Source organism: Helicoverpa zea, chromosome 16 (genome assembly GCF_022581195.2).
Source record: "Helicoverpa zea isolate HzStark_Cry1AcR chromosome 16, ilHelZeax1.1, whole genome shotgun sequence".
NCBI classification, from domain to species: domain Eukaryota; kingdom Metazoa; phylum Arthropoda; class Insecta; order Lepidoptera; family Noctuidae; genus Helicoverpa; species Helicoverpa zea.
Genome location: NC_061467.1, coordinates 2,795,228 through 2,812,816, shown reverse-complemented (window position 1 = coordinate 2,812,816; position 17,589 = coordinate 2,795,228). Strand labels below are relative to the sequence as shown.

The 17,589-nt window shown below is 36.5% G+C and overlaps 1 protein-coding gene across 1 annotated transcript; it reads right to left on the bottom strand.

Annotated features, from left to right (window-relative positions):
• Positions 1-5,393: 5,393 nt before the first annotated feature.
• On the bottom strand, positions 5,394-16,015 carry LOC124637622 (G-protein coupled receptor Mth2-like). The gene is made up of 8 exons (XM_047174220.1): positions 15,355-16,015; positions 13,936-14,113; positions 13,500-13,685; positions 13,335-13,413; positions 12,861-13,042; positions 11,949-12,099; positions 11,224-11,400; positions 5,394-6,656 (listed from the first exon to the last, which is right to left on the bottom strand). Exons 1-8 carry the CDS (start codon positions 15,766-15,768, stop codon positions 6,476-6,478), a joined length of 1,548 nt encoding a protein of 515 aa, XP_047030176.1. The 5' UTR covers positions 15,769-16,015; the 3' UTR covers positions 5,394-6,475.
• Between the last annotated feature and the right edge of the window lie 1,574 nt (positions 16,016-17,589).

Here is a 17,589-nt window from a genome sequence, read left to right as displayed (position 1 = left end):
CTAATACACTTCTAACTATTGCATTATAAATTAATTTTAGTGAGAATGGATGGGCCCCCCACCACACTCCAGACAAACATCTTAATATATTTATTCTTTGTTCACACCTCGCTGCTATATATTCGCAGTGTGGAACTCCAGAAAGTTTGCTATCTAATATCAGACCTAAAAACTTAACTGATGATTTAACAGGAATAGGAACATTATCATAATATACATACACAGGAGGAGGAAGACGCATCCTAGAAAAAAGTACAACAGTACTTTTTGCGGTAGACAGCTCAAGACCATTGTTATCCATCCATTTCTTTAAAAGAGTGAGACCCGATGACAATGAATCACAGGCCGTTGTAACAGAGTTATTTGGGCAATACAACAGAAGATCATCAGCATATTGGAGCACTTTCACTTCATTATTTAGAGAAGATTCAAGATCGTAAGTATAAATGTCATAAAGTAAAGGACTAAGAACTGAACCTTGAGGGAGACCTCTCCACACGACTCTAGATTCACAAGAATCCTCGTGAGTAAGTTTTATATACCTCTCAGATAATATATTTATAATGAAATTTACAAGCATTATAGGCACATTTAACTGCAGAAGTTTATATTTTAACATAGAAATTACAACGTTATCGTAAGCCGAAGTGATATCCAGAAAAGCTGAAACTATGGAGTGATTGGAAGAAAATGCTAATCTAATGTCAGTGATAAAGATACTTAGACTGTCTAGGGTACTTTTACCACGCCTAAAACCAAATTGACTTTCGCTTAATATTTTCTTACTTTCTATAAACCATTCTAATCTATTTTTGGCTAAATGTTCCGAGACCTTTAACATTACAGATGACAAAGCTATTGGTCGATAAGATGAGCAGTCAGAAGGACTTTTGTTGGGTTTCAAAATTGGAAGGATATCTTGCGATTTCCAAGAAATGGGAACCTTACCAGAAATCACAATTTGATTAATTAATTTAAGGTAATATAAAAGAGATAAATCGCTCATATTAGCCAGAAAAGAGTAGGGTATACCATCTGCACCCGGTGCAGAGTCTTTGATTTGGTACAAAACACCTTTTAGCTCTTCTAAAGTAAATGGATTATCGAGTACGCAGGGAGGATCTGATAATGTGAAAGGGATATGATACGCAGATGTATTATCTGAGACGTATGGGGGAGCCAATTTATCTAAAAAACTATTTCTTAATTGAGGTGGAAGACATGCAATAACCGGTTCAGAAAAAGCTGATCTGAATCTTCTTATGTTGCGCCAAACAACAGAAGGTTTAACATTTGGTGATATGGAAAGACAAAATGATCTCCAGCCCTCAAACTTCTTTTTTTTTAATAACTTTTTGGTGTCTGAAATTACTTCACATAAAATGTCAAAATTTTCTTCGGTAGAATTTTCAAAGTAGAACAGTTCACACTGCTTTCTTTTGTGTATAGCATCTGTGCAATCCCTATCCCACCATGGTGGCATTGGGATTTTGTTTAGTGGATTTTTATGAGGGAAAAGATTATCAGCAGTTTTTATCATGGCATCTGATAAAGCATCAGCACAAGCCTGTTCATTCCCACTTTGAATTTCAGGAAGGCTAGAAACGATTTTATCCAAGTGTTCCCTATACGTATGCCAGTTTATATCGGTTAGTTTATACTTCAACCGCGGAGGGCGACTGGAATAAGATTTTTGGCTGGATGGAAATTTTAAAACTATGGGAAAATGATCACTACCATAAGTAGAAGGCATAACTTCCCAACTCAAATGCGAGGCTAGTTTATTAGTGCATAGTGACAGATCAGGTGCACTGGCACCTTCATTTGGAGATGTGCGTCGAGTAGGCGACCCAGTGTTTAAAATACAAAGATTAATATTATCTAACATATCTAATAAAGTACTACCATAACTATTTGTTGTAGCACTACCCCATACTTCATGTTGACAATTAAAATCCCCTAAAACTATAAATGGTTTGGGTAGAAGAGATAAAATATTTACAAGTTCGTTAAAGATTGAAGAAGAAGGACGAGGAATATATACAGAAACGAAACATATACTATCTACAACAGCTGCAATTATGGAGAATGAATTATTATGAGATGGGAGTGAGAAAAGTGAAAATGAATGATGATGTCTGATGAGTAAGGCTACACCGCCATACCCATCAGAACGGTCTTCCCTAAGACAGGCGTACCCAGGGATCTTAAACACAGACCCTGGTTTAAGCCATGTCTCTTGTAGGGCAATAACTATAGGTTTTAAATTATTGACAAGATGTATTATATCAGATTTTTTATTAATTGCGCTTCGACAATTCCATTGTATTGCCTTGGCTTTGTGTTCCATTATGAATATTCTTTTCAGAAACTGCATTAATTACAGTGGCAGCGATGGTCGGTGAGAGGTGTTGAGTCTGGGTTAAAGATTTAATTAGTGCTATGATTAACTCATTTACTGAGGCTGATGATAGATCATCTCTGGGGATGAGAGCACAACCATCTTTTGGTTGAGGCAGACCCCTAGCGAGTTCTTGATGGAATTGCTGATCATAACCTTTTGAAAACTGAGGGGGGGAACGAGGCTTAATAAATACAGTTTTTTTATAAGATGTTTTATTTTTTGTTGGAGAGTAATCCTGAGGAACAGAAGCATTTATATTGCTTGAAACTGTGGGAGAGGAAAGCAAAGCATCAGCATAAGAAATTTTGGAAATTGTGGGGTGAAGTTTTGAGGCTTCAGCATATGATATGCAGGATTTGGCCATAGATTCTTTTATGTTTTTCTGCCTCTCATATTCTAAACATTTCCTGCTAGTGGCCTCATGGAAACCTTTGCAGAGACAGCAATGCAAATTATCCTCAGAGATGGTGCACCCATCCCCAGAGTGACCTTGACCACATTTGTAGCATCTAGGGGTAGATCTACACTGACTTTTAACGTGCCCATATCTACAACAATTATAGCACTGAATAGTAGGGTAAATGTAAAGGTCAACAGCTAAAGAAGTGTAGCACATATAGACCCGCTTTGGTAAAACTTGGCCATCAAAAGTTAATATAACAGTTTCAGTGTTTTTAAACTCGGATTTGCCATCTACAACAGTCTTTCGTTTAATCCTCCTCAATTTTAAAATTTTTCCACAACCAATTGGGACTGAAATATTTTCGAGGACATCATCATCGGACCACTCCATGGGAACGCCTCTAACGACGCCCATGCGGGTCACCGAGAAAGTTGGAATGAAAGCTTTGAAATGTTCTTTTTCTAATAAGCTATTGGTAATAAAAGAGTTGGCGTCTAAGTATGTAGTAAAGGAAACAACCAGACGATTGCGACCAATTTTTTTTAAACTACCGTTTACTATACCTTTAAAAGAATTCCTCCTTAAAAACCTGCCAAATGAAATTGGGTTTAAGTAGCTATTATCGTTGGGAGCAGTTTGCTCTCTCTGTATATGTACAAGAAATGGTGCCGCATCGGAAGAATTGTATACCAATCTGGCTACCGAAACCGGTTTTTGTGGAGATTCATTTGGTTTATTAACATGAGAACTAACAACAGACGCGCTATTTAAAGGATCAGTTTCCATGTCCACCACGCCACAACTGCAGTCGGACTGAGTTTTCGCGCCATTTTTGCGCCTCTTTTTATTGCATTGTTTGCAAAGGCTGCGTGAGGATACCCTCTTCCTCTTTGTATTAGTAGTACTGACGGCGGAGCCATCAGTATCTACTCCGGTGTCGTTGTTCGAAACTGTTACATAATGCCCAACTTCGGGCGGCAATGTTCCTCCGGGGTCATCCGGAGGTTCCATTTCATTAGAGAAAAAACTAAATAAAAAACTTACCAAACAGAATTAACACTAACACTATAACTAAACTACGATATTACGATAGAATATATACAAAAACTTAATCTAATCCAATATAAAAATTATTTTTCAACTTGAGCAAAAGAAAACACGTCCGCCAAAGTTCAGGTTTCCCGCGCTTTTTTTCTCAGTGGAATTCACGACGAAAATCAATCATGACCTCCATAGATTAAAAATATCAGTTTAGGGTTGTACCTCAGTGTCTGACGTTTGGTGTTCCTTAGTCGATTATTACGTCAATCGATTAAATTGGTTACTAAAATTTAAATTATAAGTTTTTCGACGGCGAAGGATTTATTTAATGCGAATTATATACCATTATTGCTTTAATGTTGTATCTTTTTTTACTGACCTTAATGAACACAGTTTTTTTTTAAGAAATTAAAACCATATGTGTTATAATCGTTATAATCATTTCCAAACATAATTAAGTACAGTTGAAATTGTTGTTAGTGTTGTGCGTCGAAAATATTACTATTATCCTTTTTGTTTCTTTTTAAGTGACTCCAAAAAAAACTCAATTCGATGTTTCATCTTTGTTACTCGATTTGGAACGTTTTGGAAAACGATTTCTTTATACGAGAGAGTTAATTTGCAGTTTGGTCCCACTGTCACTTTGATTTGGTTACGTCAGGATCTGGTAATGGAAAACCTGAGAAATCCGGAACAAATCTCTAAAATTATAGGCACGCGTTGTCGCCGATATGTCGTCGTATAACTTGATATCCGTGCGTATGTACTAGGTATAGGATGAGCCTACAAGAAGCTACTGAAATTCAGTAAATGTACTTTAAAATATAATACCCATTTGATTATTTTTTAAGTGTAAGGAATCTTGCAATAAAAAAATCCAATTTAACAATATTTCGTATAATTTACTTCAATAAAATTTACCTATAATAAATTATAATAAATAATAAATAAATAAATAAATAAACCGAATTAAACATTAGGTGAAGGTAATTATTATACTTTAATAATAGGGAGTAGGTACCTCGCCGGTTGCCGATTAGGCTGCCGACGCTGTATTAACCTTTATACTTTCTTATATTTTTAGTGCGAATGATATGATGAGTACATACAGGTACATTCGTTGTATCTAACCTAACCTAACTGAGCACACCATAGACATAATATCAGTTAGTATATTACATCTATGGAGCACACATAGAAGCCAGAACACATCCTCCATCAAATAAAAATCGGCCAAGACCGTGTCGGGCCACGCTTAGCATAGGGTCAGTATCTCGAACTCATTAACGCATAAAAAATCTTAACAGCTTGAAATATCCCAACGTACAGCGACATCTCTCGGGAAATTAGGTTACTAATTAACAAAACTATTATAGATGGTTATATGTTGAAGTTTCGGTGGTAATTTCAATATTTTTTTTACAGATTTAACCTTTGTATGCAAATATGCCAATTTATTATAGAATCCACGCCTCGTACAACACTGTTACTGTTACAGCCTTTTTATAGTCGCACTGCTGTCTAATACAACACGTGCAAGGGAAAAAGTCTGCCCTCCGCTACGCGGCGTGGCGCGGTGCCTTGATTGGAGCACCTAAAGGAGTGCCTTTTTGCCATGACACAACAAATAAACCAATATCCCATTCGAAACAAACCTAGATGGCAAATTAAAGTAAAAACAAGGAAGCCGTGATTGAGGAAATACACAAAATAACCTATCGCGGAGCAATGTCCTGTGTCAAAACGGTACTAATTCTGCGGTCAACACTTTTATTGAAATAAAGTCAAAATAAACACTTTTGCATCAAATATAGAAAAAGGGAAAAAACACCGTGGAGGTTTTTCTTGACCTATCCAATGCCTTTGACACGATCTCAATTGATCTCCTTCTTATAAAACTAGAAGCAATTTACATACGTGTCACTCTACTACACTGGTTTAGAAGCTATTTATCTAACAGGAGATAGATTGGCAAGGTTGGATATCCCTCTATCACACTTCTACCGATAAATTTCGGGATCCCACAAGGCTGCGCCCTTGGTCCAACCTTGTTCTTGCTGTGCTTGAATGATGTCTTAAATCTTGACAACGCTAAAATTATAACTTACGCATACGATACAGCAATCATGTTCCTTGACATCGATTGGAATCTAGTATACAAGCGCGCAGAAGAGGGACTACTGAAAATAGCCACACACACACACACACACGTATATTTCCTGATTTTTTATATCTAATTGATGCAACTCGGATCCTCAAGATACCTACAGTACATAGCCTAGTTTGAGGGTCACTGTCAAAAATGAATTGTAAACCTTTTTGATAAATAAATAATTTTTAATTTTTAAACAGGACAAGTACTTACAACTACTACTATCATTATATTTAACGTGAAACGTTGGCATGCTTTTGTTTGTCTGGTTTTGTGTAAAACCTTGGACAAACCCAAATTTGCTAAAGCTACGTATTCACTAAGCAACAATTGTTTATAAACTCTTCTTACAACAATTGTTTATAAACAAATAATGTTATTACTGTATACTGAGGTGTGGACGGCAGAGTTTCCGGAACATATTCCTGGAAGCATTTGCGTGTTGTTACAGAAACTGTGTATCCGAAACATAGTTTCAAACGGTAGTAGTTTCCTCCTTAGCAGTACAGTTATCCTCATTCATCATAGAAACCGTTTCAGTTTCCTTAATTTGAGAGTTTTTCTTGGATTTGGATAATTTTGTGGATCTAGTAATTCCGCTCTTTGATCGCATGGAAGGCTCGTATGTTCGGACCCACTCATGGTCTATGTTAAACCTGGAACAAAAAAAGATGCTTTTAATATTTAATCGGGAGGATTTTATTAATTTACTAGCTGTTGCCCGCAACTTCGTCTGCGTGGGCAATATAGAATCGTCAAAATACTACTTATCCCGTAGGTGCATTCTTTCACGTGACAGTATAATTAGGATTAGCACTTAGCAGTCGCATAGATTCATTGATCAAGGTTGTGTTGTGGATGTGATCATTTATCTAAACAAAAGAAGTAAAGTTTGTGACGTTGTTTAGCCAATTTGGAAAATTATTACGTATGGTGCGTAAGTAATTTTCACAGGAAACAGCTATAATCTATGTCTACATGCTTTGAGTCTGACAAAGCTGTCATTTGTACATTTTCTGCAGCTGCTGCGACTAATCAGAAGCCAGAAAGTCTGTCAGTCTTACCATAATATGGATATCGTCTTGTGTAGTTAACTGGATTGTAGATAGGTAGTCGCTCCAAGCAAAATATTGGTACTCAAACAGATTCGGTGACTGGAAGCCAACACCAACATAGTTGGGGAATAGCTGGATGGATGATAAAATGAGTCATCATCATCAGCAGGCGCATAGGGTAGGATAGTTTCACTTACTCATGGTAAGGCTGACCCCACATTAGGCGTGCGCGATCCTCGGGCGTGTGAGTAGCGCGGGCGTCGCGAGCGCGCTGCGTGAACGTCGCGTTTTGCTGCCCTGCGGCATGTGTGAAGAGTGCAAGCGACGCGCTCGCGGCGAGCACGCTGCGCTCGAGTTGCGTTCTTACCCCTTCGCCTGCTATCCCCGCCGCCCGCTAAACGCCTTAGCATTTAAACGTCAAGGAGAGCGGCGCGTGTGCGCCGCGAGCGCGCTGCAAATGCCGCAGGGCAGCAAAACGCGACGCTCACGCAACGCGCTCGCGACGCACGCGCGGCGCCCGCGCTACTCACACGCCCGAGGATCGCGCACGCCTAATGTGGGGGAGGCCTAAGCCGGGACTCCACCGAAATGTTTGCATTAGTTCACTAATAGGCAAAATGTACGTATCTGTGAGAGTCCACTTCATGTGTTCGTACTTGAAACCTGTAGTTTTGTCAAGATTTTCAGAATGTACGCTCGCAATTTGTCATTTCTTGGTGGAGCCAGCAAATCAAAAGAAACATAAGTGTTGTATACTGTGCGTCACTACCGCACACCGGGAAAATTTCGCTCTTGCGGAGTACGTTTATATACCATATTTTGTGTCACACGTAAACAGGACGACACACATAGGGGTATTTTGCATTTTTAGCCGGGCGAAACTAGTAAAAACAAACTTTAACATAAAAGAAAAAAATTCTACTTGTTAGCCAGCCCGGTAACTACTGAACGAAATCTGAGCTTTTTTGGACTCCTACCCACACGCCAGCTACCCACAAATCTGTCAGAACTTGATCGTTGTCACATGCACTCACGTCAGTTACTGGCTACATTAAAAACGTGCCGTGTTTGATACCTCAGAGTTTTTTTATTGTGAGTTAGATAACTAAAACTACTATGGATTATCATAATACAGGTAAGAACAGTTTTATTTGTTATGATTTACTAATGTTTACGTGTATTTTTAAGATTCAAAATCAATTTTTGAAGTTCAAAATTTTTTAACGTTTTTTTGTATGAATTCTACTATTCTCAGGGATTAAATTAAAGTTATCCTTCCGAGTGTTTCCGGGTAACGATTTCTGTTGTAACGTATTACAAAATCTGTCAGGTGATAGATATAACACACATTGGGTGCTACTTTTTGCTACCTACTTTGCTTGAAAATAATGGTTAATGGTTTTTAGCTAACACCAGCAGAAAAGTCTAAGTTTTGTCGAAAGTAGCAAAAAGTAGCACCCAATGTGTGTAATATCTATCACCTGACAGATTTTGTAATACGTTACAACAGAAATCGTTACCCGGAAACACTCGGAAGGATAACTTTAATCCCTGAGAATAGTAGAATTCATACAAAAAAACGTTTAAAAATGTTGAACTTCAAAAATTGATTTTAAATCTTAAAAATACACGTAAACATTAGTAAATCATAACAAATAAAACTGTTCTTACCTGTATTGTGATAATCCATAGTAGTTTTGGTTATCTAACTCACAATAAAAAAACTCTGAGGTATCAAACACGGCACGTTTTTAATGTAGCCAGTAACTGACGTGAGTGCATGTGACAACGATCAAGTTCTGACAGATTTGTGGGTAGCTGGCGTGTGGGTAGGAGTCCAAAAAAGCTCAGATTTCGTTCAGTAGTTACCGGGCTGGCTAACAAGTAGAATTTTTTTCTTTTACGTGAAAGTTTTTTTTTACTAGTTTCGCCCGGCTAAAACTGCAAAATACCCCTATGTGCGACAGTAAGTATCCATCGAAACACTTTCAAAGATCTGATGAACGAACAAATCAGACCTGACTTTGTCACCTGGGGCCAATCAGAGCTCTATGAAGCGATAATACGCTTTGGCTCCTACTGTTATTGTGATTTCTGAAAATTTATTCACCTCATTCAACGTTGTTATTCTGATGGTACTATTAAGAACACTTGCTTAGCGCAGAAGCTGACGTTGGCAGGTCAACTCTTTTGACTTCTCGAATAGGATACCATTGGTTTTTGTGCAATGCACACCTGCAATGCATTCTGGATTAGGATAGGATTTGCAACAGAGAACAATTCTGTCTTTGTGATTAAATGACATCAAACGTAGTTTTATATAAAAGGTGTTTTTTAGGGTTTTTAGACTTGGCTCGGGTCTTACTGAGACTGTTCGTAATCGTGAACAGTGTATTTGCGATCAGAAGTTGAAAGTAAGCATGTCTCTGGTATGCGGCACGTAATTTGTACGTTTTCAGACGCATAAAGCATTTTACGTGTGTATGGTATTAAGAGGACGAATTGGAATTTTTTGCGCCAAGGATTTCAATTTTTCTCAGTAAATACAAAAGGGATCAAAATACAACTTGGTTACCTGAAAGTTCATGATATAAACCTTATTTTGTTAGACGTAGAAACATGATTAGGTAACTTTTATAACAGAGAAAAATATATCAAACATACCTCTTTTTAAAAAGAGATTCACATATTATGGGCATACGGGACCGATTTAAGCCTCTTAACTTTTTTCGTAGTTGAGTATGTACATACTCTTTAAAATTGTAGAAGGATTTTTTATCAAATTATCATTTCTAAATAATAAAATTACAAAACCATTTTGTCGCTTACGACTTTTAGTTATAAGCTAGAGCGCGTATTGTTATCCTCGCCCCGCTCAGACGCTCCGACCCCTTTTGGCGCCTTAGATGCGCGTGCCGGTTATGGAATTATTGTTGACCAATTCCTCGCCTTAAATAGAGAGAGCTCCCATTTCTTATCTGCACTTAGTATCTGGGCTTGTTTTTAAAGCTACAGAATCCTACATTACCTTCCTCACGCTTAGCAGCGCTTGCGAGAGATAGATCCTCATTTCTTCTAGGATTAAGTTTACATATTTTGCATCAGAAAAAATAATTAAGGTCCACTTAATACTACTCACTCAAAGTAATTTGTTTTAAGGCCACCACATTAGTGGAAGATAAGCTAAACTATTTTTATGAAAAAATCCTGATATGAACTCCATCTGTAACTTTAAATGATAATTAATTGTTCCACTAAAGTCATCATTTTTGACATAATGTTCAAAAAATAATTTAGATGGCACCGTTTTAAATTTTGCTGAGAACTATTAATTTTCTTTTCATCAAGGTAATAATTATAGTTGGATTTTGATGTGGCACGGCAAACTGACAAACACTATTGAAATGTCTATCGAATAATTACACTAAGTGTTAAAATATGGTGAATTACGGAAAATACACAACTCCATCTGTTGAAATAATAATCCTCTATAAAGAATGTATGGTAATATTGTCATTCCACCTCGCTCCTTTGACAAATTGATGATGTATTTTATTTACCTCAGATGGAGCTACTTTAACCTTGGCTAAACAAAATTTTCATATTTTTTTTTTCTTCCGAAGTTACTTATAAAGGTGTGATTTTTTGTGTAAAGATTAATAATAGGCCGATCAACTAATATAAGTACAACATTCAAATGTACAGTTTTGACAAATAGATTGCGTGTCGTAATATTATACATCTTGAATTCACAAAATTAATCATATCTTTTGATAGAGTGAATCGATTTCGATGAAACAAAAACTAAGTAATACCCCAAGTTACGTAGAATTTTTGTATATAAGCATTGTCGGCATTTAATTCGTAGATTTTACGTGAATCCCGAACAAACAAACAGATAAACAGACAAACAGACAAAAATGGCAAAAATGATGGAAATGGGTTCTGTTAGTTATCCTTTAAAATGCTGGCTATTTTTTTTGTCAATTTCTTCAATGTACAAAAATTACTTTTCTACAGATTTATTATATGTATAGATCAGCAAAACATTCGATCAACACATTAATACTAAGTAAGTAACACAGATCATTTGCGTGTCATTATTTCATTAAAGTTGTCTCAAAGGGGAGTCAAAAGAAAAAGTATGGTCACATGGTATATCACTCACCTGATACAAAGCTTAACAAATATCTTTTTCTTGAACACGAATAAAAAGAATATTAAAGCGCCAGTAAGTAAGTTGTAAGTATTCAGCAAGATGAAAATGAATATGCCTTTCCCTTCAAATAACTCCAGCATCCAGGTCACTCCCATGATGAGAGATAATTTTAAGCATATATAAAACCTAAAGAGAAAAGAACATTTTGTTTTAACAATCAATTAATAAATTAGTACTACCTACTAGGTATAAAACTACAGTGCTTGTCTCCTTAAGTTTTCAACATCAATTTCTGTCTTCCAGACGTACCTACCTATTTTATTAATGAACCAGCTTTATTTGAGATATAGGTAATCTATATTCTAAGTAACTGTAATTATTAAAAGATTAAAAAAAAGCTTCCATAATAAATGAATAATATGGTAGGTAAGTATTAGTCATTATGCGCAAGCTTCACCCCCTTTTTCTTTTTGCTTGCGCACACCGTGCCTGAAGTTGGGTTTACCACCATGTTTCGTTAGAATTCCACTTAGGGAACTCACACCCTCATCTTCAGAACAAGAATATTCGTCAATATATTGTGAAGAGGACAGATTTGATTGTTTGTTTGACATGAATAGGCTCCGTACATACAATACTTGACCAATTTGAAAAATCTTTCGATATTGAGAAGCTACATTATCCGTGGCGGACATACGCTATATTTTATCCGGGTACATAACTTTATGACTTACTTGTTATTTTGATTACTCTTCTTCGAATTCGGGTTATTAGTCACTTCCCTTGATATCTTCCAAATGTTATAGACAGTCATTAGGAATAAGATGATGTTAATTGAAATTAATACTCCAATCGGTGCAGCGAAGTAATAAGTAACCGCAACACCTGAAAAAATAGTCGTTGAGTCGTTGACCAAGACAGTTGCATAGCTAGTTACGAGTAGGTACCTAGTAGGTACATTAAATAATAGATATCGAATAATCGAGGCTGTTTTAATTCTATATTATATACTTAATATTCTAAAGATTTTTATGAATTAAGGGACAAGAATTTCAATGTATATCAGCAGGAATTTCAAATAAGTTTTGGCTGTAAAATTCATGCTCCTTGGACAGCAAAATTTTGTGGGATTTTAATCCCTATGAGACTTAAATGATGAAAATATCAGTTTCTGAATAAAGCATTCGTTTTTAAAAAACATAAATAAGCTTATTTTTGCATTGAGAGTATCCTTTGGTTTCGATACAAATCAGAAACTGCAAACAAAGTGACTGCGCGCGCATGCACCTAGTATTGATTTGTATTCTCTCGCTTGCACTGTAGATAAAAATCTAGCGAGTGGTCAAAGTACGCAGACAATCGGGTAACTCTCAATTTCAGAATGGTTCTGGAAACAAACTCCTACGTCGTACATAAACTTCTACTTTCATTCATTCTTACGCCGATCGATCTTACTTGGTGTGAGACAGAAAGAAAACTCTTGACGCTTTCATCAAGATTCAAGATACGCAGCTTCGAGTTTATTATAATCGTTGTTGATGACGACCGTCACAACGAGTCTTTCATACCGTGCTAGATTGTGACTGAGTGTACCTGTGTTACCTATATATTTGTCGTTACACTAAAAATCAGAGGGTGATACAAACCTATAGCCATACAGTCTGCGAAGGGCGGTGTCGGGTCAATCGCAAGCTCAGAAACGTCAATGTTATCCAGTACCGTTACTATGGCTGTTACCAGCAGTGGAGCTCCCAAAGCGTACCCTGCGTACATTGCGAACTTGCGATATTTAACTCTTTTACTACTTCCACGACTGCTCCGGGGGCGGCTGAGTGATAGAAAAGATGAGTTTTAAGCTTTGAAAAGAATAGGCATTACGTGTACACTCATTGCATGCCCGAGAATACGCAGCTGGTGCAATATTGGGGCTCTTGTGAACACACCTTTAGATATCGGTTTGTATGTCTACAAGTATAAGGGGGGTGTCCCTTGAAGTATGGATCAAATAGAAAAGCATAGATAGGATCAATTACCAACGATTTCTTATTTAAGCAACATCAGCGTATTTTTTACAGGAAAACCGTGAAGGGATTTTGAAAAAAAATATCAACATAGCGTACCTTAGTGACACATAAACGTCAAATGCCATCACGTTGAGCCAGAAGAAGCTAGATAGAGCGCAAAAGTACAGGATAGCAGCTACAAAAATAAAATTGCAAATTAGTTCTAAAACTCGCCATCATTTATAAGTCAAAGAAACAAGCCTTTAGAAATAAGAATCTTACATATGATTTTGCAGAAAAGTCGTGTTTGATATGAGTTTGTTAGGATAATAATGCACTTGAGTAAGAAGACGAAGATGAGAGTAGTAATATACGCCATCATTATCAGTCCTATAAGGTTCTGCAGATCGGGCAACAGGCAATATACCAATAGCGTCAATATGAGGAAAAATAGTGATATCTTGAATCCTGAAAAATATATTTTGCTGATTAATATCTTTCCCAGATTTTTTGCTTCGATCGTAGGGATTTCATCGGTTCTGGTCCTGATGACCACTGAGCCGTTGATAATACTGTCTGTGTTAAAGCTGATGTTGAATCGAGTTCAATTGTGTCCCTAACTTAAGGAACAATTTCGTCTCGTTTTGTGTGTTATATATATTAGAGGTATACTTATTTGGACATTATATCTCGATATTATACATATATTTAGACTGACCTACTAACGCATACATAGATTTCGTTTCAGCCCCGTCTGGGTCTTGAAAAGGTTCTCTCATGATGAAGAACTGTGTCCTGTTCTTATGATATATCTTGTATTCCACACAGTATTCCAGTTTGCCAAGGTCGTACCAAGCTTTTGATTCATCTTTTTTTTGAGCTTTACCCGATCCATCCTGTAAAACATGAATGAAAATATGAAAACTGTTTTTTGTTAACATGAATGCTATAGGATTGTTAAATATTTGAAAGAAGTAACACGATAAACGGTCTATTTAAACTAGGGCATGCAATATCTTTCAACCGGTAAATGCAATATTTTTAACCCGTTATATACTTAATTGTTCTTTGAAACTATTGAGGAAAATTATTATGTTGAAAATTAAGACTACTGAAATTGGTAGCCATTTAATCAGTAGGTATGTAATGATCGTTTTGTATTTCAAAAAGTTTTATAATTTGATTGTTAACATGCGATAGTGAAAATTGATTAAATTGATACCAATGAGCGTCATTAAGCCTTGATTGCGCCAAAAAAAAATGTTTTTAGAATTTGTGTTCCTATGCTTATACAAGCTGTTGATTTGCATCCGTGCCATATTCAAGTACGTAATTATGCTAATGATTCTCGACCCAAATCAACAAAAAAAATGGTACGTAATTTTTTAATTTTTTTTTCGGAATTCCGTCAATGTCATCTAGCCGTATTTAACCTTGGCGCGTGTGTTACTGGCCTTAAAACCGTGGTGCGCCCTCACACAAACGCAAACACAAAGCATACGCAACGATTATTCATAAATTTCATTCATAAAATTGGATTACTTCTGAAATACTCCGACATTACAATGACAAAAAAAAAGCAGTGCATATTAGCTATTTCCCGTCTACTGTAATTCCAATCGATTATTTAAGTATTTTATGTCCTCCTCCTGACGTATGGCACAAATGCAAATCAACACCTTGTATAAGCAATAATATAAACATGTTTACCACCTTATACCTTGTACATCTCTTTATCTTTTGCTTTAGGACTATCCAATCTTATTGTTACAATACCACATAAAAAAAAACCGTTTTTACTGGTCTACCGGAAAAAATATTTTTATCACCGATTTTTAAGTAATTTTATTTTTTCGGTAATTGCATGCCCTAGCTCAACACTCCAGATTAAACTAGATAATTTGTAGTGATCTATTAGTCAAAGCATCATTTATTGGGTTTTTATTTAAAAATGTCTGGTTGCATACATGTTAATTGATCGAATTGTAATAATGTTATAAAATCTTTTGTGCTGACTGACTGACCGATCAACGCAAAGGCTACATCACAGGACGCAAAGACTTGCTTTTTCATTATTTTCAGATAAAAAAGCAGAATTAGCCCAGTAATAAAATAACATACGATTAAGTGAAAATACCTCTAGTATATAAAAGTCGGCGTACGGTTTCATATCATAGGAGCATTGGGTGTAATTTAGTTTTGTGATGAACACTATGTTTTTTGCCGATTTTGTAGATTCCTTTACACCATGTCCATGTCTAGTGTATAATTTAATTTTGTTATAATCGTGTTGTTCTTTGATCTGTTTACTGAATTTTGGATTTCTCTTCTGTAGTGCCTGTTCTGTCATACAAACGTCGCGGTTACTTAACAGCATATTATCCCCACAGCACTTTATAACACACAATTTATTACGGCAATATTCTTCTACATTGTCTATGAGCTTGTTGTCCATATCTCTGTATTCCGCTCTCGTACACATAGCCTTGTAATCCACATCTTCTGCAGCACACGTTAGAAACAATAACAAAAAAACTTTCAACGTGACCATTTCAGAATATTAACATTATTGTTTTTAGTCACACACTGGGTTTATTAATTTATGTTTTTCCTATTCACAGCCCAGTTAAATACGTTATTATTCTACCGCTATAACTACGCAACAGCGAATTCTAATTTCCTTTAGTTATTTTTGTATAACGTTTGTGGTAGTGGGGCATTTAGGTATGATATGAGAAAGTCGTGGTGACCGAATGGGTAAAGAACAAAGTTCTCAAGTATGAGTGTGCGAGTTTGACTCCATGTCAGGCAACTTTTCAAAAGGACAATGGGCAAGTTGTATGGGGTTTGGTACTCGGACCAACAGTAACGTATGATATATCATTAGAAAGGTATTTACGTGAAGAGTAATAAAAACGATGGGGCTTGGGAAGAGAGTCTAGGGGGTTAGTAATAAGGAAGTCAAGGGGGTAAGTACGTAAGGGAGTCTAGGGTTTAAGTACATAAAGCAGTATATGGGGGGAATATATAAGGGGGTATATCGGGAAAGTACATAAGGGAGAATATGAGGACAGTATACATATAAGGGAGTCTATGGAGTAAGTACATAAGGGAGTATATGGAGAGAGTACATAAGGGAGTATATGAGGACAGTACATAAGGAAATATATGTGGTATTGATGGAGGGAAATAACAATAACGTTAATGTGATCAAGTTAAAAGGTGCCAAAAATTGGAACCAATAAATGGAAATTCTAAATAACAATACAGTTGAGGGCCATGGATGGTTAAGCTTTGTGGAGGGAAAACAAGTGAAGCCCGAAGTGGCCAGTGAGATACCGGCATGGGAATCTAAAGATGCCATAGCGCAAACATTACTGGTAACACGAATGTCAGAAGAGGCAATGCTACATATTATTACTTGTACGTATTCTGCCGAGATGTGGCGAAAACTTCATAGTGTATATGAACAGAAAACTGAGACCAGTGTGCACATTATACAGCAGAGATATTTTCAATACAAGTTCGAAAGAGGAAACGACTTTTCTGTTTTCTTATCTAAGGTACAAGAACTACAAAACCAATTGAAACAGATGGGTGAAGAAATCTCAGATTTTGTATGTAATTTCTAAGTATATCTTATTTATGGTAGGGCTGGGCTTTAGGCAAAAATAATAATTTTAAATAGAGCTGAGCCTTTAAAGTAGTTCTAAAAGAAAATACGTTGTTTTGTAAAGTTTAAGTTATTATCAATAATTCAACAATTCCAATTATGAGGAAAATAATACACTACCCAGATCTAAGTAGGTACTGTACTTTGACTGTTAAATATACAGGGGTATGATATCCTCATGAAAACATAACCAGGCACGCTATCATTTACCTAAAAGCCATTATTGCACAAGGAAAAGGAAATAAACTCGGTAATAATTATTATCAAAGTTTATTTTGAAACTAATTTTGTATTCCTCAAAAAAAAGGTCGCACAGCAACATCACCATCTGTCCAGCCTATTCCAAACTATGTTAGAGTCAGCTTCCAGTCTAACCAGATGCAGCTGAGTACGAGTGTTTTACAAATAGCGACTGCTCTATCTGACCTTCTCAACCCAGTTAACCGGACAACCCAATACCTCTTTGGTGAAAGTGGTGTCAGACTTACTGGCTTCTGACTACCCGTAACGACTGCCAAAGATGTTTAATGACAGCCGGGACTTACAATTTAACGTGTGTCACCATTTCATTAAAGTTGTCTCAAAAGGGCTTCAGCGTGTTGGCTTCGGCCCCACGTTCACCTTCCAAAAGTCCGGGACTCTGTAGTCCCGAGTGCATGGCAGAGACATACATAATTATAATAATATTCATTGGCGTCC

Coding starts and splice junctions, on each gene's coding strand:
- LOC124637622 (XM_047174220.1), bottom strand. CDS start 15,768: ATGGTCACGTTGAAAGTTTTTTTGTTATTGTTTCTAACGTGTGCTGCA. Junction 12,100..12,860: donor CGCAGACTGTATGGCTATAG/GTTTGTATCACC, acceptor CTATTTTTTCAG/GTGTTGCGGTTACTTATTAC. Junction 6,657..11,223: donor TTTGTTAAGCTTTGTATCAG/GTGAGTGATATA, acceptor TTTTTGTTCCAG/GTTTAACATAGACCATGAGT.